Here is a 23,607-nt window from a genome sequence, read left to right as displayed (position 1 = left end):
TAATTATCCATCTGTACTAGAATGAACAGTCCTCCCAGTATCTCAGTTGCTTTTTGTTCTGTAATGAGTGTGATAAGGCTCCTACATCAGTTGTTTATCACTCTCTGGGTGAAATCATGAAGTAATTGATGGGACCAGAAAAGATTTCCACAAATTTAACTCTTTTTGATTGTTATTTTTTTTTTTTGTTTTGTTATTCATACTGAGCCTGACTTCAGCTAAGCCAGTGATAAAAGATGGGTACAAAGGCAACAGGATCTTTGTAGATGTGATTTTCTGGTGGATTCACTTCATTTTGTAGCTTTTCTCTTAAAAAATAGTATCTTTTATTTGGGGATGTTCATAGAATGATTTCTTTGGATATTCATAGGATCATTTGGTTGGAAAAGACCTTTCAGGTCATCAGGTCCAACTGGTAGCCTAACACTGCCAAACCCACCACTAAACTATGTCCCTAAGCACCACACAATAGTATTTCAAAGAATCATAGAATCATAGAATAGGCTGGGTTGGAAGGGACCTCAGAGATCATCGAGTCCAACCCTTGATCAACTACCGCCACAGTCACTAGACTATGGCACTGAGTGCCATATCGAGTCGCTTTTTAAATGTCTCCAGGGACGAAGAGTCCACCACCTCCCCAGGCAGCCCCTTCCAATGTCTGATCACCCTTTCCATGAAAAAATTCTTTCTAATATCCAATCTGAACTTCCCCTGGCACAATTTAAGACCGTGCCCTCTTGTCTTACTGAGAGTTGCCTGTGAAAAGAGACCAACCCCCCGCCTGGCTCCAACCTCCTTTCAGGGAGTTGTAGAGAGCAATGAGGTCTCCCCTGAGCCTCCTCTTCTTCAGGCTGAAAATTTAGCATTGTTATTTTTAATATATTTTTAATATAATCATGTGATTAAAAACTACTAAATACCAGTGACATTTGAAGCAAGATAAAGAAAATAAAGGACAAATCCTCTGATTTAGGGAATGGTACAACTTGGGTACATTATTCCTACTCTCTGGGTGTGCATGGCCACATCCTAGGTGAACATCTGTCCTGAGAAAACTATCAAGATGAAAAAAGCCATTGCAGCTTTCTAAGGCTGAACATTTGGAAGATATTTATTTTGTCTATTGTCAACTATAGTACCAAACTGGGACTATAAATCAGGTGGGCTTAATTCCCAAAGAAGCCTCTGTAATTCTGCCTCTGGCTTCAATAGGATAACAGTTTGCCCTATGGGGTAATTTGAAAGCAGATTTCTTTTCAGTGTTCTGATTTCTCTGTTTCTCTAACCCACTGCCTATCCCCAGTGGGATATATATATATGAATTTTATATTAAATGTTTAAATTACAGGCTTTTCCAGTTAATACTATTAATTGAAACAATTGCAATCAGCATCATTTATCTTAGGATTTTCCCTTGTCCATTAGCTTAGCATGAGATTGTCTTCCACAAAATCAACAGGAAAACCAAATCCTTGGGGGAATCAAACAGTGATTTTCATAATAAAACAGGCACTAGTGTGTAGACTTTTAGGTCTGTTAGAAAAAGAAGATTCAGGAAGACAAAAGGGCTATTAGAGGCAGAATCACTGCACTGAGAAGATGATGGACTCAAGTCTGAATCAACCACCATGTGTGGATTCAGCCCCCGATATGTTATGAATTGTGTCTGGGTGTTTTTTTTTAAGCATTCTGGTCTTCAGTTACACCTGGTAAATATTTCATTGCAGAAAAATTAGAATAAAGAAGTTACAGCATCATTCATAATCCTGGTCGTGTGGACAGGACCTGTTCTTCATTCTGCTTTGATTGAAACATTGATGTATTTACCTGGAATTAATGGTGCTGTGTGTGCTTTTCACAAACTGCTTTTTCATGTTTTAAGAGAAAATGTTGTGTAAAGATAATAAATTGTGTTTGTTGGAAGTGAAGAGAGAGAGAGTCAATGGTTTTTCTGCTATCCCTCTTCTTTCACAAACTTTCACCCCTTGCATCTGTCTTTGATACTTGGATTCTTTGGCCTGAATTGTGGCCCCTTTGCTTCTGGCAAGAATTTGAAAATGTGTTGCTATAGATTTTCCCAAAGGACACATTTATAGGACTGAAACTCAGCTGATTCTCAGGGTTAGCACAGTGGCAGAGGAAGAGTGAAAGCTTTGCTGTAAATCTCAGTCAAAAGAATATTATGGGACATAACACACCTCCTAATATAACAAGAACAAACCCTGACCATTGACTGTGCACATTACAGTGAGTTATCTCCCTATCAGCTTCAAGACCAAATTAATCCTTTAAAACTAACAGAGCTGACCTTGTTTTTTAAGGTTCCAAGTACCAATTGCAGCTGCTTCAGTTCTGTTTGAATCCAGATCTCATTTTATTCATGCATGCAGAGAATGAGGCCAAATACTTGGGAGCAAGAGTTGCCAGGGAATAAGTGATCCAATGAGCCAGCTGTACATACAGCATCTCTAATCAGAGGCAGAAAGGAAAATTGAAAATATTAATGTGTATCTCAAAATCTTGACATTTAGGGATGGTTCTTATTTCAGGGATTTTAGGTGCAATTTAGCCAGCGCTTGGTTTTGGATAATACTTCAGAGAAAATAAGGTCAGACTCATTTTTCAGCACCCAGAAATGAATAATTCAAGATTATTTGTACATCACCATGTGTAGCTACTCCTACCTCCATTCAACCTGAAGTTTCCATACTGTCAGGTCACAAAAACACCATCCAAGCAGCATCCTTGGGTTTGCCAGGCTGCTTCCTGACTGCCTTGCTGAAACTCCACCAGGGCCATCCCAGCCCTACAAGGGAAGGATTGGTGTTAACAACCAGAAAATGAACTATTTATCCTCATAAGAACCTTAAATTCCCTCACCTGTGGGAAGAAGCATTACTTAAATTACTTAGGCAATCTGCTGTGCTTTGGAGACATCTACTTCTCTGCACTGATAAAGTCTGCAGACCCCTTGTGGGTCCTTTTTAAAGGGATTAAGAGGAAATGCAAAGTAAATTAAATATGAGGGAAATATTATTTAAAAGAAATCTGAGGGAATATTATGATATTCCTTTAAAAAGACTTAAGTGTGACACCTCCACATTCTTCCATCTTAGTGTCACTTGAAATTGATAAAACACTTGGAAAAATCTATGGTCATGCAAGTTTGAATCTTCAGCAAAAAGTCTGAGTACTGTAGGAATCTTTTTGCAGCTTTTATTCCTGCATGAGTGTAAATAATACCCAGGAATAATGATTGCATACATCAAATTATCTAGGGACAAAGGGAGGAAAGGGTATGATGTACATCAGAGAAGAGCTTTCTGTTTAAGATTATCCAGGTAAAACTCAGAATCCTTTACATATAAAGGGCATTTTGGAGCTGCCCAAGGAAATCCCATTTTGCAAAATAATATCTTTTTTAAGCAATATTAAATTGGTCACAAGGACATCCCCTAAAGATCTCAAAGTTGTCAAACTGTCCTGTAGAGGCACGTCAGGAACAAGGAGCAGCTGTCAGACCTCTCTCCTGGGTAATCCAGCTCTCCTGCCTCCTCTCACATGCTTGAGTAGATAGGCAGGAAGAAATAGGGCAACTGCATGCTAGTTCTTATGGTTTAAAACCTGTGATAAATTGGAATTGTTGATATATGCTGGAGGAAAAAAAAATAGAAAGAAAAAAGAAAAGTTTGAAAGCAGATGCTTGAGAAAGCTCAGCACTGAGCAGAGAGTTAGAGGTCACACTGCATTAGATAACCTGATTATTGTTCCTTGTCCAAAAATCTATGTTTCTTAAACATCTGTGTTTCTAAAATGATCAGAACCTCATGACTTATCATGGACTTCAAGAGAAGTTAAACTACCCTGCTTCCATAAAACACTCTGCACCTGGATGAACAATATTTTCTGAGATAAGTCCTGTTGTGAAAACCTCTTAAGCCTCTCAGACCCAAACCTGGTCCCTGGTTTCCTAAAATAGAACCATTTAAGTCAGTGGGGTTTTACCCATGCAACTCAGGGCATGTCTGAAGCATTTGCCTCCCTGCCAAAGTGCTGCCTTAATTCACTTTCCTGAATAAACTTGAATTTCAGCACTCAGAATCAATTTGATAATTCAGACAAATGAAATTTTCCCAACAGCAACATCAAGAAAGAGAACGGGCTAAATAATTGCAGATGAAACCTAACTAAATAAGGATGTTATTTCTTTTTGACTCTTCAAAATGTTTGTGACAGAGCATGTGGCCCCTTCTTGGGTTTAGGGATGAGCTGGCTCTGCTTTGGCTAAAAAAAATGCTGGGGCTCAGCTAAAGGGCCCCAGTTCCAGCTGAAGAATAATGTGGGAGCCATTCCACAGAAGGAGGGGAAATAAAATAAAAACCCAGGCTTCCTCTGGGCATCTTCATAAGGGCTGAAAAGATGAAGAGGAATTTGTGGGCTTACCTAAATGAAATGAATTTTTTCTGATACCTGAATTAGCTGAAGAGTTGGCCAAAAAAGTTCTTTGGGAGATTAGAGCTTTCTGTGCTTATCTGAATGGTTCTACTCACTTAACATGAAACAAGTTGGAGAGGCAACCAAGTGGTTAGAGCTGATACCTGCCTGGAGGAAGGGAAGACAAAGCTCCTCTGTTCAAGAGGAAAGACAGAAAATGTTCCAGCTGAAGAATAATGTGGGAGCCATTCCACAGAAGGTGGGGGAAATAAAATAAAAACCCAGGCTTCCTCTGGGCATCTTCATAAGGGCTGAAAAGATGAAGTGGAATTTGTGGGCTTACCTAAATGAAATGAATTCTTTCTGATACCTGAGTTAGCTGAAGAGTTGGCCCAAGAGGTTCTTTGGGAGGAAGGTTAAAGCTTTCTGTGCTTATCTGAATGGTTCTACTCACTTAACATGAAACAAGTTGGAGAGGCTACCAAGTAGTTAGAGCTGATGCCTGCCTGGAGGAAGGGAAGACAAAGCTCCTCTGTTCAGGAGGAAAGACAGAAAATGTTCCTGTGTAAGAAACACTAGATGGCTGACAGAAGATCATGGCAAGTGGCCCTAGAGAAAGGCAGGGATTCCAGCACTGTGACTGGGTGCTGACTCTTCAAAACCACTCCAAATCTGAGCTTCCTTTGCAGGAACTGATGCTCTCCTGCTCAGCCTCAGCGATGGGTCATCTTCTCCAGCCTGAGACTTGAGATGGAACCTGCTTTACCCCATCTGGGGTTTGAAATAGTCAAGGATGCTGTGAGCAGCAGCTCCTAGAAGGCATCAGGTGCTGTATCTGATGGTCTGTGCTTGCCACCTAGTGGTGCAAAGTCACAATTTTTGTTCTGATGCGAGACAGCCACCAAAACAGCTGAAAATCACCTGTCCCATCAGCAAATCTCTCCTCTGAAGAAACAGGACAGGCAGCTGGTGGTAGCAGCTGTGGTTTCTAGGGCCAGAATTTTTGCAGCCCTTGAGCCACCAAGCTCAGGGTTAGGTGACTGGTGACTTAGCAAGGCTTGTCCAAGAATTGGGCTGCTGCTCCCTGTTAGTATTTTGCTCCTTGCTCCAGTCTTTCAATGATAAAGGTCCAAATTCTAAGAATATGCAGGCAGTTTGCTGCTTTCTGTGAGAATCCAGGCAACTAAATATCCAGGGATTTGAGTTTGAGTTCTAGCAGCTTGGAAACCATGCTTGTAAAATTCTCAGCCAAGAGCCCTCCAGATTCCCAGGGATCAGCTACACTTTGCAGCATCTCTGTATGAAGAGATAATGATTATCACCCAGCCAGGAGACTGAATTACAAAGAAATTATCAGCTCATAAATAACTGTACAGGGAATACATACCATATATATACCATATACACCAACAGAACATATATATAAGAGCTGTAAGTCTAGTTTTCTCTCTTAAAACATTTCAAGGATGTTTGAATAAAGAATTAAGTGAAAGGATTAACTTTATTTCTCAGTTCTGCCATACAGTAAATACAAGAGAAGGGGAATGCACTAACAGAAATCTATTTTATCAGATGAAGTTATTATATACACCATGATACCAAACCATAAATGTTATTTACCTGGGTTTCCTGCTATACATTTAATTTAAAAAGTAATTCTAAGTTGATTTTTCTATCAGTATTCAGGAAGTTTAAAATGATTCCCACAACCCAACTAAACAGCAAATGTTTTCAGGTTTTACTACAAAAATGTAGCTGGAGTGTTCATAATATCTCTGTGACTCAGGAGAAATTACTCAGTTTAGCTGTTCCTGGGATTTTTCCCTCTTCTAGACAGTGGACAAATCCCAGATGAATAAAACAACCTCTAAAGAGGTTGAATTAGCTGTACTATGTGGTGTTAATCATCTTAGCACTAATATCATTCTGTAAAGTGTACCTACACAGTAACACCACATATGTAACAAAATATGTGGAAGAAAAAATAATAATAAAAAAAAAAATATTTCGTGCTATGGTCCCTTCAAAGAAAACAGAAATCAAATCTTCTACTTATTGAGCAGCTGTTGCTATGTTCACTCATTTGTTCATCCCTTCATTCAACTGTTATTTAATTAATTATTCAATCAATTGTTCACCAAGGGAAGGCCCAGGATCTATGTTTTATAATTGACCTCAAAGAGTGAGGCAGCTGAATGCATCCGATAGAAAATAGAAAAGGGCATTGCAAGGTTCACAACAATTATCCAGGGTTCAAAGCCAAAAACTATTTCTTCCAGCCCATTGTCATATTCCGGGCGGCACCCAAATGCTGGTGGGATCCACAGCTGCAAGGAAAGAACACAAAGCCAAGATTAATCATCACCCAGGTGAGCCCTTAATGACTGGGACCCCACGAAACTGCAAACTGGTTTCAGAAAACCCTTCCTGTTATTGCTGGGGCATACTGGTGGAAGAGGATGTCACAGAATCATTAAGGTTGGAGAAGACCTTCAAGAGCTTCTTGGAACCTCCTTGGAAAGGATCATCAAATCCAACTGTAGTCCAACTCCCACACCCACTAAACCATCTCCTGAAGAGCCACATCTTCAACAACTCCAGGGATGGTGACTCCACCACCTCCCTGGACCATTCCAGTGCCTCACCACTCTTTCAGTAAAAGAAATTTTTCCTAAAATCTAAACCTCAGCTCCCACTTCTGTGAGTTTTGGTGCTGTGCCTAATACAAAGCCTCAGCTCCCAGGCTCCATCTTCAAATAAACTCTGTTGCCTGAAGGCACATTCACTTATTCTTCCAGAAGAAGTAAAATTGACTTGCTACAAACTACAGAACCATGTAATTTGAATACATTTATCAGGCTTGAAAGGTTGGGAAGCTTTTGGGTATTAACTTGTGAATTATGTTCCAAATGTCTTACCGAAAGGTTGCAGAGGAATAAAAACGCAGCGATGTTCTTCAGAATCCTCCTCTTGCTGTTAGTAGCTGAGTTTCTGCTGTAAAATGAAAAATCTGAGCCTGAATGCATGACTGAACTCTTCTCCTGACTCGTTTCTTTTTTGCCCCCACCACCAGCATCATTTTCTCTCCCACAGACACTGCCCCTCACCAGGCAGGGGACTTCCCCGTTGTCACAAGCGGCTCTGCCGTTGTAAATCTCTTTGTACAAGGGGCTGAGGGATAAAGTGCTCCCCCGAGATATGCTCACAATTCGAAGGGTTTTAATATCATCATTCCCCTTCTCCTGCTCACGGTGGATGGATTCAATGATAAAGAGGTTCTGAATATATTTCTCAATGATCACCAGGACAGAGTAGGGCAGGTTATACCACGTGTACGCTGGATGAGCCTGCGCGCAGATAATGGCAAGGATCGAGCCCCAGGAGAGGATCCAGGACCCTGCAGCCGTGCCTACCAGCAGCTCTCCATCAAGTTTTCGAGCAGGATTTTTTGAATTATCCAAAGATCTGTCTTCCAGCCTATAGATCAGGAGCCCCACGATTCCAGCTGTACACATGAGAGCCAACACAAAGATAGCGTGCAGGTAGAACATGGTCAGCGCCGACTCGCTTTTGATTTTGGAACGTCCAATCTGGATTAAATAGACAACAACTATGGCTATGGTGCTGGTTAACACAATCAGCCCCAAAATCATCCCAACAGTTATGCCCTGGAACTTGAATGGAGTTTTGTGTTGTTGATGGTGCTCGACTTGGCGGCCAATATTCTTCCACAGGACGTAGAGCATGGTGGATGCTAGGATGTGGTACTCAATGTTAAAGGGGTAGAGGTAATATATCCCTTGGGAGAATACTGAGCAGAGAGTTGTTGTTGTGCAGTTGCATTGAGGAGCATGGTCATCTAAAACTGAAGGAGAAATGAGTTATGTGCATTATAATATTTTCTCAATTAAACGTAATAAATAAAATATTTTCTTTTAAATAGTTTCCATCAAATGACACATTGTGCCACTCAGACACCTAAGGAAAGGTCATTAACCTAACAAACTGCAGTCGTTAACCTAACAAAGCTTTTGCACACACAGTGTGACCTCTGACCACTAATTAGACACTGAGTGATAATCAACATCATGATCAAAGGCTGCACTAAAACACACCAAACTTCAGCAGGGTCTTGGTAGAAATACATGAAAAATCCAGGCCCTTTGGGGTCTGGAAAAAAAAAAAAAATAAAATCCAGACCCTTTGAGTCCTCACCCTTCAGCTTAGAGGGCTCTTAGAGAATCCCAGGGATCTGTGGGTCAGATCAAGAAGAAGCTTACCAAGGAAAAGACTCAGTTCTACCCTTTACACTCATGCATTTTTTAATATCAGAACTAATTTATTAAAAATTTGTTTGTCTCAGAAAGATGTGAAGTAAACCATAGATATTTTCACTAAATCATAGAATCACAGAATTAGCCGGGTTGGAAGGGACCTCAGAGATCATCTAGTCCAACCCTTGACCCACCGGAGCAGTTGCTAGACCATGGCACTGAGTGCCACATCCAGTCTTTTTTTAAATGTCTCCAGGGACGGAGAATCTACCACCTCACCGGGCAGTCCATTCCATAGCCTAATCACCCTCTCCGTGAAGAAATTCTTTCTAATATCTAACCTAAACCTCCCCTGGCACAACTTAAGACTGTGTCCTCTTGTCTTGTTGAAGGTCGTCTGTGAAAAGAGTCCAGTTCCCACCTCGCTACAGCCTCCTTTCAGGGAGTTGTAGACAGCAATGAGGTCTCCCCTGAGCCTCCTCTTCTTCAGGCTGAACACCCCCAGCTCTCTCAGCCTCTCCTCATAGGGCCTGTGCTCGAGTCCCTTCACCAGCCTGGTTGCCCTCCTTTGGACCTGTTCCAGGACCTCTACATCCTTCTTAAACTGAGGGGCCCAGAACTGGACACAGTACTCGAGGTGTGGCCTAACCAGCGCTGAGTACAGGGGAAGAATCACCTCCCTGGACCTGCTGGTGACGCTGTTTCTGATACATGTCCCAGGATAGCATTAAGGTTGAAAAAAAAAACCTAAAAATCTTTTTTTTCCTTCTGAGAGGAACCTATGAAAACATTCTCTCTCTGCTGTGCAATTGCCTGGAAATCCCTCAGGCATCTCAACAAATGATTGCTCATAATTGTAAAATAAATATAGGTATTGTGGATTTATAGCCTTAGAGATTAACTTCAGAAACCATAAATTTCCACAGTGGCAGAAACAACCAAACAACAAAACATGCAACCAATAAAATATAAAACAATAAAAAAACCCCAAACCTTATTTTCACAATGTGTTTGTTTGTAAATATATAAACATATGTGCTGAAGATAACATTTTCAGGTCTTAGGTTTGTGCCTGACTTTTTCTTTTTTTTCTATAATTGGAGAGGAGAGGAGAGGAGAGGAGAGGAGAGGAGGAGAGGAGAGGAGAGGAGAGGAGAAGAGAAGAGAAGAGAAGAGAAGAGAAGAGAAGAGAAGAGAAGAGAAGAGAAGAGAAGAGAAGAGAAGAGAAGAGAAGAGAAGAGAAGAGAAGAGAAGAGAAGAGAGAGAAGAGAAGAGAAGAGAAGAGAAGAGAAGAGAAGAGAAGAGAAGAGAAGAGAAGAGAAGAGAAGAGAAGAGAAGAGAAGAGAAGAGAAGAGAAGAGAAGAGAGAGAGGAGAGAAGAGAAGAGAAGAGAAGAGAAGAGAAGAGAAGAGAAGAGAAGAGAAGAGAAGAGAAGAGAAGAGAAGAGAAGAGAAGAGAAGAGAAGAGAAGAGAAGAGAAGAGAAGAGAAGAGAAGAGAAGAGAAGAGAAGAGAAGAGAAGAGAAGAGAAGAGAAGAGAAGAGAAGAGAAGAGAAGAGAAGAGAAGAGAAGAGAAGAGAAGAGAAGAGAAGAGAAGAGAAAAGTTGGGATTGTTTTGTTTCAAGCACACACTTCTAAGAGATTAAAAATAATTTCTTTTGGAGCAGACTGAATGTTACTGATAAACTTGTCCTGTGGATTCTCTGATCACTACTTCACTCCCCTTTGTTTCAAATGTTATTTTCTGACGATTCCTAATTCTGTAACAATTCTGGTAGCATAATAATAAGAAATAGTGTAAGGAAAGTGCTTCTTTTTGACAAGTGGACCTACCAAAAAGAGCCACTAACTTGTGATTTGCCTGCTCTCAACTAATGCACCATGATTACAAACTCTTTGACCTATGAATTCAGCAACCTAAATATTAATGGGAACTGGAGAGTTTCCTTTGCTACATCTAAAAAGCAACACTTGCACATAGATGTGGGCATAATTTTAGACACAGTTATACTGAAAATACTGTTTTACAGATTTTAAACTTGTCTTCATTTACATGTGAACTTTGGCAGGATTGATAAAAAAATGCCTACCATTTTTCAGTTTATAGATATTGTGAGCACAATCAGAAACTATCAGCTGCAACAGTAAATTTCTGTGGGAAGAAACTTCCAGCTGCTGAGAACTTTCATTTTCTCTGCAAAAAGAAGCATTTCTAATTTTGCTGAGCTTCAGTGGCATCTGAAAGCAGGAGGCACCCCCAGCAGTTAGACTGAAGATTTGCTCACTGCAACTTGCAGCATCTTAGTGATGGAGAAAAGGATTCATTACAAAAGAAAAACCACCCAGAGCAAACTCCTTGCTCCATAAAGCAGCACTAATGGATAACCCCTATAAATCTGAGCCATTCCACTGGATCCCACAGGGCCACGTGGCAGGTGGAGCCACTTTCCTGGGAAGATCTGCAGGATTATCCATGCTTGATTTGCTATGAATAACTCACAAAGCAGAAAACTCAGCTTTTAGCACTATGTTCAATTTATTTCTATGATTTACTAATAAAGGGCTTCCTCGGTGATTTTATTCCTCAAATAAATTGTTGAAGTTTTTTTGTAAATCTGCTTGTTTGGAACTTCTGGGAATTATTTTTCTTCTGGACCTCATCCAAAGGGGAGATTAGTAAAATAAAATTACTGCCTGAATCACATATATGATAATGATCATATAACTTTTTAATTAAAAACCTGAATTATCTATCAGCTTCTTACGCCAGGGATCATCATACTGACATAGTCATGGACAACCCAGCTCCATCCTACAATGAGTTTGTATTTTGTATGAGCATGTTAGAGCAGGAATTCCAAAATGAAACCAAACCTTTCCACTTACCTATTGTTATGTTCCCAAACCCCAGGGTGATAAGTCTTTCCTTATGCTCATTCAGTTGATGCTTTGACTCAGTTAATACCCCATTTGTCCACAGGAGTAAATTTGTGAACACAGAATGGATAACCCCAAACCTAGAAAATAAAGTAATTATTGCAGGAATCTGCACACCTCAATATATGTTAAATAAAGTGGATTTACTTTCTGTAGGCATGTTACTTGGCAATATTTAGTTGTCAGTGTAAGAAAAGGAAATCAAACCAATCTCTTTCCAGATGTTCCTCAGTGAAGCACAATGAATGTTTGACTTCAAAATTTTATAGATTCACAGTGACTTAATATAATATTAAACCATTAATAACATGCTGTAAGCATTTGATATACTTTCTTATATTGATGGTTGTTACTCTTTGGGTTGGACAAGCTCCATGTTAATGACAACAACTGAACAGCCTGAATAGGGATCATAGAATCATCATAGAATCATAGAATTGGCTGGGTTGGAAGGGACCTCAGACATCATCGAGTCCAACTCTTGATCCACCATTGTGGTTGCTAGACCATGGCACTCAGTGCCACATCCAGGCTCTTTTGAAATATCTCCAGACACGGAGAATCCACTACTTCCCTGGGCAGCCCAGGGGCAGCCTGATCACCCTCTCCAGAAAGAAATTCTTTCTCATCTCCAACCTAAACCTCCCCTGGCACAACTTGAGACCCTGCCCTCTTGTCTTGCTGAGAGTTGCCTGGGAAAAGAGCCCAACCCCCCCCTGGCTCCAACCTCCTTTCAGGGAGTTGTAGAGAGTGATGAGGTCTCCCCTGAGCCTCCTCTTCTCCAGCCTGAACACCCCCAGCTCTCTCAGCCTCTCCTCATAGGGTCTGTGCTCAAGTCCCTTCACCAGCCTGGTTGCCCTCTGGATCATTGGTTTGTGTGAAACAGTGAGGTGCTCCTGCTTGCTCACTGTGCTGATCTTTCTTCAGAGAGATGCCACCACCTTCCCTAACTTCTCAACCATGAATTTTTGTCTTCTGGACAGAGCTGAAGCCAACAGAGGGGCTTTATCCCACTCAGATTGCTGGCACAGTGAGGGGAAGTCCCCAAGGGTTACTGAGACTCTGGTTTCTGCCAAGCCTGGTGTTTTTTCTCTTGCAACTAAGTCTAGAATGTTCCTTCACCAAGAAAGAGTTCATTACTGCACTCTTCTCACTGACAGACTTGCAGTTAGGGATTTTGAAACTTCCCTTTATCAACAGAGCTGATTTCAGCAGCTGACACTGTAAAGCCTGCTGTGATCTCCCTCCTCGCTGGCATGAGGCCTGAACTCTTACCCAAGAGGGCAAAGCAAAATATAAATATAAATTACATTTCTGAGTAGATTGTTTTTAATTCCTATAGAAACCAGCCAGCTGACTGATAATTTCAGACAAGGATTTTAAAAGTTACCACGTTTGTTTATTTGCATTCTGCATACAGATGTCCTACAGTAATTCACCTTCTCCCAGAACCAAAAATACATCAGAACTGGCTCTGCTGCCTCAAAAGCTACTCCAGTTCTGTAAGAAATGCCTCTATTCAGCTGCTCAGAGGACACATGACTTACACTGTGAGAACTGTCAGAGGTATCCATAGATTTTACTGATCTGGGTATATGGAGTACCACCAGGGAGGTTGGATTTCCCAGTTATCTGCATCTGCCTTCCATAAAAATCAATAATAAATACCCCAGGTGTGCTGCACTGACTGCAGGTTGCTGATGCAGATTCCCTTTCAGTAGCTAAATAGAGAAAACACAATATACTGCATAGCCCTAAGACACATACATGATGTTTCCTTCCTCTGAAAAGAAAAGCAGGTGACCCCGTGGTGTCATATGTTACCCATTTCCCTCCCTCATGATAATAAATAATATACTTATTCTGTGACTGTTGTATAGTATAAAATAGAAGCACAGTTTTCATTTATAATATAAATATAAATAATATATAAATACATATAATAATATATAATATGAATATACATATGTAATACAAATAATATCTATTAAATCATTTACATTTATAATATAAACTTCAAATATAATTGAAGAATAAAATATATAATTATATTAAAAACATAATCAGTCCAGACTAGCTGATTATCCCCTCACTTGAGTAAATGAAGTTACTTCTTTTTTGTATTAGCACAATTAAGAGGAGAACCAAACTAAGCTTTCAGTGTCCCTCATCCAGTAAAACTGGAGGTGTTAAAGCACTGTGCAGTCCTACACCTGGTAGCATTCCAGGTGGGGATCAGATCTACCTTACCTTTCAAGTGTTTTGAAAGACTGGATAATATCCTTTGCATGACACCAAAGAAAGTAAACCTGAATGAAAAGAATACAGAGAAATGTCATTAATGAGCATGTGTGACACTCAGAAAAGGAAAGGTCATCCAACTCCATCTCCACTTTGCTGTGCTCTGCTAAAACCTCACCTGGAGTCCTGCATCCAGCTCCAAGGAAGGACATGGACCTGATGGAGCAGGTCCAGAGGAGGAATATGAAAATTATCAGGGAGCTGGGACACCTTTCCTGTGAAAAAAGGCTGAGGGAGCTGGGGGTGTTCAGGCTGGGGAAGAGAAGGCTCCAGGGAGACCTAACAGTGACCTTCCAGTGTCTGAAGGGGCTGCAGGAAGGCTGGAGAGGGACTCCCAAAGGGCAGAGATGTCTTAGTTCATTGCTTGTGTGTCTGCAGCATGGTTATATTTGTTATATTTGTATATATTTGTTAATTTAATGGAACATAGCAGGATGATTCTGCCCTTGTACTCAGTGCTGGTGAGGCCACTTGAGTCAAGCCACAGCTTGAGTCCTGTGTCCAGTTCTGGGCCCCTCAGCTCAGGAAGGAGATTGAGGTGCTGGAGCAGGTCCAGAGAAGAGCAAGGAGGCTGTGAAGGGATCCAGCAGAATTCCTGTGAGGAAGGGCTGAGGGAGCTGGGGGTGTTGAGGCTGGAGAAGAGGAGGCTCAGGGGAGACCTCATCACTCTTTACAACTCCCTGAAAGGAGGTTGGAGCCAGGGGGGGGTTGGGCTCTTTTCCCAGACAACTCTCAGCAAGACAAGAGGGCAGGGTCTCAAGTTGTGCCAGGGGAGGTTTAGGTTGGAGATTAGAAAGAATTTCTTTCTGGAGAGGGTGATCAGGCATTGGAATGGGCTGCCCAGGGAAGTAGTGGATTCTCCGTGTCTGGAGATATTTCCAAAGAGCCTGGATGTGGCACTCAGTGCCATGGGCTGGGAACTGCAGCGGGAGTGGATCAAGGGTTGGACTTGATGATCTCTGAGGTCCCTTCCAACCCAGCCAATTCTAGGATTCTATGATTCTATGATGCCTTGTTAGAGTAAAAAACAATAGAATCTGACAAAGATGCTGTAGAAAATAAATCTTTCAGTTTTGAGATAGCACATAATTAGGGATGCTGTCTGCTGCAGTTTCATCCTGTGATTGGAGGAAGAGTTGTCTCAGGCATCTGGTAAATTACTTTTTAATTTCTTTGATTGCTCAGGCTCACATTCTAGATTTCATTCTTTTAAGCTAAGTAGGTGACAGATTGGGTGACACTGAGTTATGTGAAATTTAAATTAGAATTCCTGTACCCTTTGTTCAGTGTTGTTACACACTTTCTTCCACACTCTGAAGTGAATAGTGGGAAACCTTTTCAGCTCAGGGTCAGTGGATGCAATGAAATATGCTACAAGAAGATCAGCTGGGGGAAAAAAAAAGGCTTAATTTCCTTTGTTTTTCAGGTGTAAAGCAAAGAAGTTGTGAGACATGGAGAGTGGAGAGCTTCACAAGAATGTGAAAATAAGATTACTACAACAAAATGAGAATTTCACTCTCAGAGAAAAGGACTGGAGAAGTCAGAGTTACTGCTTACATTTCAGTGGTTTGGGGTTTTTTTTTTCTGTTTGTTTTATTGTGGGGTTTTTTGTTACAGAAAATTTAGGCTGTTCAAATGCTTGCTGACATGCAACCACAACTGCTAGGAAAATCTTTCTTTTCTTTCTGAATAACTTAATATTGGAAAGTGCATTAAATAACCTGGTTATAGCTGAGTTTCTAAGCTGAGTGGGTTTTTCTTTCCTTTTTTCCTACAAAACTGCTGACAGGGGCTCAGCTGAATTCACATGATAAACAATCAGCTATGGAAAACCATCAGAGAGTGTAAACCCAAAACTTTACAATAAACAAGCAGCTGGAACATTTGACCCAAGTTTCTGACTATTTTTGCTCAAAAGTATCCTGTGAAATGCTTGGGAATTAAATTAGTGTGAAATTCTCTGCTGATGAGGAAATAAAAGGGGTTTTTTTGGGGGGTAAGAAATACAGTTATAGCATAAATAGTGATTTTTTTACCTGTAGGATGGTGTGCACAGCATGTGTAACAGGAAAAATGCCTTCTGTGGGTGATAAGCACTTTGCAAAGTCAATATAATATCCGATTTTAAAGGAGTCCAGAATCAAAGTGATCACTGCAAATAATGTAATCCCACCTACAAAAAAAAAAAAAAAATAAAAGATATTGGAAAATATCAGTGCACAGGTACTAGAGACAATCTGGACCAATATGCTAAAACCTGTTTAGGGAAATAAAAATCTACTGATACCTGTGTTCTTTTTTAGGGAAACAGAATTAGAGGGATGTTGATGGAGATGGTTGGTTCAGTGTAATAATTTGTGAAAGCCTCTGCCCAGGGGGAGGGCAGAGGAACCAGCCCAGAGCTTGGGACCCTCAGCACCTTGCAGATGGCTCCCAGGTCTGTGGAAGGGCAGCCTCTCAAGTAACGAGGGCACTGAAGCAGCCATACAGTGCATGAATTAAGGCTCTATAGAGCCCCACAGCAAACTATAGAGTTCCAGGGAGCTGAACAATCATCTTACAGTCTCCTGGCCCAAGAGCCTGACAGTGGGAAGTAACACAATCCTTGGTATGCCCTGCCCCAGCCTCAGGAGGTTACGCTTGGACCAAAGCTACAACCAAAGGTTTCCCCTCAATATCCCATTATTTTCACACAGCCACAAAACCCTGATACGTTTCTCTAAAAATATGCTTCATATCCTGAAGTACTTTCCACTTGTTTTGGGGTTTTTTTTCCCTTTCAGGAACATAAAAGTTTGTTGCAAACTTATTCTGGAAATCCACAGGGTAGCACAATGTGTATCATTAATCATTGGGTTATTTATTGGCAATAAAATTACTGAACTAAAAGTTAAAATCTTCATTTGCCTGTTTTTTTGACTTTCTTTTCCCCTCACTAGGCTTCTATCAAACAGGTTTTCACTGACTGGAGTGTGGGTTTATTTGAATTAAGACTAAATAAAAATCTCTGCAGGACTTTAAGAGATCAGCAGCAGTACCTGAAACTCTCTTTGCAATTCCCCAGGGAGGAAACAGCATCACTAGAGAAGGCTTTGATGAATGTTTATCTTTTCTAAAGGCCCACAACCTAATTTTTAATAAACACCACCTGTTCTGCTTGACTTGTGTTAATAAATTATAATGCTAATTTAGTGGTTTAGTTACTAATAAATTCCTTACAAAACTTGCATTAAGTAAAATTATGTAATTTTATTATTTCATTGATGCTTTAAAATTCAACAAGAATAGAATAAATATAACTATGAAAACATAATATATAGAATATATATAACATAATACAGTATATTACTTTATATGTGTATATATACACACACATATACATAATTAAATCAATGTCACATTACTGATGGAGTGTAATTTCTCCCCAGGCTCCCCACAACCTTATATTTAAAAATCTAAAACCTCCACTCAGTACTTCATGCATGTGTATAAACCTACATTTTTTAATTTATGCTTATTACGTCAGCTAATTTGTATTCTTTTTAACATGTGTGAGAGGACTGCAGCCCACATCTAACTGGATGTGCCATTTTCATTAGGTGTAAGACTTAAGTGGCACCACAAAATGCAAAATTCTAGGCTAGTCTTGAGACTGAGTGATAAATTTCCTTCCTTATTTAAAGAACTTGAATTATTCTATAATAAATTAGGATAATTAATTCTTCTGAAATCACTTTACTTGAGGGAACTGGACCTGCTCTGAGCAAGGGGCTGGACTAGGTGGTTTCCAGAGGTCCTTTCCTACCTAAACTATTCTAGGATTGATTCTGTGATTCACAGTTTATTTAGAAACCAAGCAGGAAACCCAGACTGCTTCACTCTATGAAAGGTGTTAAAGATGACTTGTTGTGTATTGTGTCCCACTAAGAAAATGCTAAAATCTGGAAGAAAAAATTATTAAAATCTTCCACAATAACTCTACAGTGAATTCTTACACCTATGTTGACTTTGCAGAGCATTTTAGAAAGGTTTCATTCCCCACTTGTGACACTAAAAGGTAATTTCCCAATCAATTCATGGTGCAGGATCAAGCCCTGAGCAACTGCTTCAGTGAAGGAGTAAAGTCAGAGTAAAATGGCTGGGAATGTGTCTTATAATGTAAAATAATGTTCTATATCCTTCCATTACTCATGAGAGTGTCTCAGCAGAATAGGATCACATGGGACTTAACTAGAAGAAATGTGAAGAGGGAAGGGCAAGGCATCTCTGTTTTAAAGAAATCAGAAATGATTGCTGTTGGGCATTGAATTTATTTTTTTTTTAATCAGCATTTTTTTAAACTGGTCATTGAAACTTGAGTATCTTGGGAAATCAAGAACAGGGGGGTTGGTATTGGTCAGTGCTGGTTTAACCATAAAGAAGAAGAAAGTTATAGAGATACAATGGTGAAAATTCCACTCTAAATGTAGGTATTGTTTGGTTTTAAATAAGAGACAGTTTACTACAAGTAGGGAAAATACAAACATTGAAGCCTACCAAGGGCTCTGGAAGTTGACTTGTTGTCTGTGCCTCAAGCAGAAGCTGTGCTGCTGGACAAAGCAATAAAATAAAACCATTTGTGAGCCAATTGATTTTGTTCTGAGTTCTTTGTCTCAGGCTGAGCTTCCAAATAATGCTCAGAGACAAGAGAGTGTACCCAGGGGAATAATCACAGAATCACAGAATCATCCAGGTTGGAAGGGACCTCTGAGATCATCAAGTCCAACCCTTGATCCACTACCACTGTGGTTCCCAGACCATGGCACTGAGTGCCACATCCAGTTTCTTCTCAAAAAAACCTTTGGGGATGGAGAATCCACCACCTCCCTAGGCAGCCCTTTCCAATGCCTCACCACCTTCTCTGTAAAGAATTTCTTTCTAAAATCTAACCTAAACCTCCCCCAACAGAGATGTTGCAGGGGATGTACTTCCCCAACAGCAACAAACTAACCTGCCTTGAAGGATGAGGCATTTTTTCAAATACAGTTATTTTTAAAATCAGGTGAGGCATACATAAAGCAGCCCCATAAAGCCACAGCCAGGAGTAATTTTCAGGGATCATTCTCAAAGATTCAGTGACAGAAAGCAAAACTGCTGCAGAAAGCTAAAGCCCAGAAGTTTCCAAGCCCGAGGCAAAGGTGAGCAAAGAACATTAAAACCAGGATGCAGTAAACAGGTTATTATATTACTATTATACTATTTTCTTGCTATTCACAGAAAAAATCCTGAGGAGGCAAGAAACACAAGCAGCTGGGGTCTGCTGTGGCTGAGCACAGAGCCTGGAAGGGGCTGGGTAGTCCACCATGGCCAACTCTACTGGGCTAACTTCTGTGCAGCTCCAGTCTCCCTGTACACCATAAGTCAAGGAAAGGACTTCCTCAACTTCCCTGTGATTGTTTGGCTTGAGATAATTGAACCCTATTAAAGAAAAGCTTTCCCTCAAACTTTTCCCACATTCAGACCACAAAAAGGGTTCTTGGTTTAGCATACAGTGAGCAGACAGCAGAGCTCTGGGGTTTACAGAGTTGGAAAAATGCTCAAGGAAACTTTTCTGTGAGCAAATCTTGCCAACCAGACGTCCTTCTAGTGCTGTGAACTGGGAGCAAGGACTCAGGTAAAGGAAGTTTTTAAGTCATTCTCTTCTGACATCTGCCATAATAGAATGCTCTAAGTAGGCAGCTACCACCACTTTCACTAAAATAATATTTACAGCTGGGAGAATAATGGGAATGAAAATATACTCATATATAGATATATAGATATATACTCATATAATTATATACTCATATATTATGTATATATTGTATTATATATTACTATCATATATTATTACTTTATATATTATATATTATATACTCATATATAATCATATACTCATATATATAATGAATAACATATATAATGTAATAATAATATATATAATAATATATATAATGGAAATCTACTCATGTGATACTGGTTAGTACACAGACATTTTCTGTAATGATTACAGCAAGAAGGCATTCTTCAAAAGCAGCTGATAGAGCTAGGCAAAAATTGCTGAGAGCTTTCTGTGGGAATTTTGATGAAAATTTCTTATCCCTTCTTCTTTTTTGGACTTCCAGTCTGTCAGATAAAAGATTTCTCTGACAAAATCACTGATGCAGAGGAGGGCAAGGGGGATGTTGGCAGAGGGGCTGCCAGCTGTGTTTTTCCTTAGCTCAAATAAGGTTGGTTTTTTCACCACCAGGGGATAAAGGACTCACACAGGCTTGTTTTAACCACAAGAAACTCTTAAGAATAGGAGGAAAGTGTAGGTCTTTCCCTAGGGATGAATTTGTTGAATTGCAGCTTAGACATCCAAGAGAAGCAGGGGAAGCCACACCACTTGAGAAGCCAGGACAAAGAACCATCCTGTGCTGGGGAAAGAAATGGATAAGGTAACCTAGTAGTTCATTCTGGTTTCTTATTTCTGAGTTTCTGTGACTCCTTACATCCTGCAGGACAAATGAAATGCAGTGAATGCTGTGCCAAAAGAAAAAGGGCAGGGGGTCCTGTTGTACTCACCCATGTTAAGCAGTATTTATTCCATACTTAGGAGGAGAAAGCTGCCCTCTAAGTAACAAAAGCATAGCTTGGCCCAAAATAGGCTCAGATTCAGCCTTGCACTAATGAATTTCAGGAGGTTGTGAGCCACATAAGCTAATAAATGAAAAAAACATGGAATTTTAAGTTTATTAAATGAAAAATGCCTGTGACATGGTTTAACACTGGGCTGGCAATTAACTGAATGCCTGATGCTCTGTGTTAATCCCCATCCCTGATAAAGAAAGGAGAGAGAATAAAGGAGAGACACTGATGGGTTGGAAACTGAACTACACAACTTTAATGAAACAGTAATGATAAAAAGGAAAAATTACTAAATATATACAAATATACAGGAAAATGGAAACCACATTCCTCCCCCCTTTCCCCCAATAACTCTCACGTCACCACCGAGGCTGCAGGGCAGCCCTGGGAAAGTCCAGGCTGGAATCCTGGAGTCAGCAGCAGTTGGGAGCTGGAGGCAGGAACACACAGATATGGGCTGGGATGGATCAGAACCACAGGCAGAGGAAGGGATGGAATCCTTCCAGGATGCTGAAGCAAACAGGGACAGACAAAGGTGGAAGGAGGAGGGCAGAAGAGGTTTGACCCTCACGTTTATACTGAATATGATGCACATGGGATGGAATACTCTATTTGGTCAATTTTGGTCATTTATCTTGTCCACTCCTCCCTAAAGGAGGGTTGCAGGTGTGACTCCTTTACTCCCTGTCTCTTCCCAGAGCACAAGATGTTCCTCAGAACCCAGCAGTGGCCTTGGTTCTGCATAACATTCTCCAGACATAACTATAAACATCGTGTTATCAGTCCTAGAAGCACACACTGCCTGAGAAACTTGCTGTTAATTTCAGCACATGCAGATACTTGCAAAAGACTCAGCTGAAAGCAAAATTCCAAGACAGAAAATCACCTTTATCCTGGCCCAAAGCAGGACAGCCTGAGAGCTCAATATTCTTTTTGGAAAGCAGCAAATAATCAAGGAGAACAATTGAAAAGTTAGCACCTGAGCACCATCCATTTCAGGAAAGAGTCTAAAAACCATGACTTTGTGTTAGACATTAAAAAATAAAATAGAAAGGCTTTCCCTGAGCAAGCAGCACAACTGTTAAGACTTGCAAAGAAAAGACTCCCAAGCACTGAGACTGAGAACAAAATAAACTTCTGCAACACAACTTCTCAAAATTGTCTTTCATTAGCTGTTGTGTTAATTAACTAAGTGCTAACAGGATAGAAAAGTTTTTTATTTTATTTTATGGAAAAGTTGTCTTACAGCCCTCTACTTAGCATACTTACTTCCATATCTCTCCTTTACAGAGCTGAGACTGGAGGTCAGTAAAACTGGGCTTGCCTCTCACTCAGTGCTCCTGTGGGTTGTTGCTTTTCTTGGGATCCAGAAACAGCATTCCTGTCCTAAGGATTCTGTGATGTGCTTTCCAACCACTTTTTCTCAATAAACCTTCATAACCTCACTCCAGGAAGCACTGAGCTCTGCAGACATGGGCCATCACATCCTACCACTAGCTTGGCAAAGTATTTTTCCTACAATCTAACACTACCTTTAGGTCCCTAAAGGATGCTTAGACACTTAATGCACACATCTACAAACTGACCTGGCCAGGGATTTCGTCCTCTTCAAACTCCAGATATTTTTAAGGCATCACTGCACACATATACATTGAAATCTCTGATATAAGTGAGTACAGAATGCACATTATGGCCCTTCTGCCTGGTAGTAGGCTAATGGTACTGCCTGGAAAAGAGTGAGAGCTCTTCCAAGAGAGTTACACAAAATGAACAAAACTTTCATTAGTATATAGCAGTTTTCAAGTGTTGCCAAACCAGCCTGGTAAAAGAAGAAAAGGTGCTGGGTCTTTCAGCACCTGTAAATGGTAGGTTGGGAAGTGAGGCTGTTTGGCAAACAGCTTTCCCATACAACCTCCTAGTATGTTCAGCTTATGCATATATTTACTTTAGACTGCTCTGCATGTGAGGTAATAGCAGGATGCCTCCCGGGAGGGATGGCGAGGGTAATAAAGTAGCAGCAGAGATGGGGGGGATGCACAGGTGTACCCCACACACTTCCACACCGTGTGCCTCCAGCCAGCACTTACATTTCAGCCAGCGGGCTCCGGCGTGGGTGTCCTTCTCCTGAATCAGCCTCCTCTGCGTGCAGCTCCTGCAGAGGTACCAGAGCATCCACAGCACCTGGATGAGCATCAGCGTGATGAGGTAGGAGAGCAGGTGGCTCTTGCTGATGCCCACAGCATGCACAGCCCAGGCGAAGGTGAGAAGCAAGCCGGCTAGGAAAAGGTTGATGCCGTACTGGCTGCTGAGGATCTCGGCGTTTTTTTGCGGGTAGCTGCTTCCCACAGAGGGGGAACCGGCGGCTTTCTCCATCTCCCAGGCTGACAACCGGGTGCTGCGAACCCACGGTCCCGCTTTCCCCGGGGGAGCCCTGGGCTGGCCCGGCCCCCCAGGGGCGGAGCGGGGCCGCCCGCTTCTCACCCGAACCTCCTCCCCGGGCTGCCCGGGGCTTGGAGGGGCAGGGAGGGGGCTCTTGCCTTATACTCAGAAAACTGCTGAGGTGGAGACTGGGATAAGGGGATGAATTTATTCCTCGGGGTGGCCGTGTCCCTGCTGCGGTGGGCACAAGGGGTTGATGCTCTCTGCCCAGGTTGCAGGGGTGAGCAAAGCTCCCCTGAGCGCTCGGGGCTGGATGAAAAGCCGAGGAGATGCCAACCCCAGGGAGATCATAGAATCCTAGAATTGGCTGGGTTGGAAGGGACCTCAGAGATCATCAAGTCCAACCCTTGATCCACTCCCGCTGCAGTTCCCAGCCCATGGCACTCAGTGCCACATCCAGTCTCTTTGGAAATATCTCCAGACACGGAGAATCCACTACTTCCCTGGGCAGCCCATTCCAATGCCTGATCACCCTCTCTGTAAGGAATTTCTTCCTCATATCCAACCTAACCTTCCCCTGGCAGAGCTTAAGCCCATGGTCTCTTGTCTGACTGATGGAGAAGAGCCCAACCCC

General features: G+C 41.3%; 1 protein-coding gene across 1 annotated transcript; it reads right to left on the bottom strand.

Annotated features, from left to right (window-relative positions):
* Window positions 1–6,593: 6,593 nt before the first annotated feature.
* OTOP1 (otopetrin 1) lies at window positions 6,594–22,967 on the bottom strand. The gene is made up of 6 exons (XM_030450062.1): window positions 22,682–22,967; window positions 15,983–16,119; window positions 13,896–13,954; window positions 11,595–11,725; window positions 7,356–8,302; window positions 6,594–6,764 (listed from the first exon to the last, which is right to left on the bottom strand). Exons 1-6 carry the CDS (start codon window positions 22,965–22,967, stop codon window positions 6,594–6,596), a joined length of 1,731 nt encoding a protein of 576 aa, XP_030305922.1.
* Window positions 22,968–23,607: the final 640 nt, after the last annotated feature.

Source organism: Calypte anna, chromosome 4A (assembly GCF_003957555.1).
Source record: "Calypte anna isolate BGI_N300 chromosome 4A, bCalAnn1_v1.p, whole genome shotgun sequence".
Lineage (NCBI taxonomy): Eukaryota > Metazoa > Chordata > Aves > Apodiformes > Trochilidae > Calypte > Calypte anna.
Note: the sequence above shows the minus strand (reverse complement) of the source record. Positions and strands in the feature narration are given on the sequence as shown.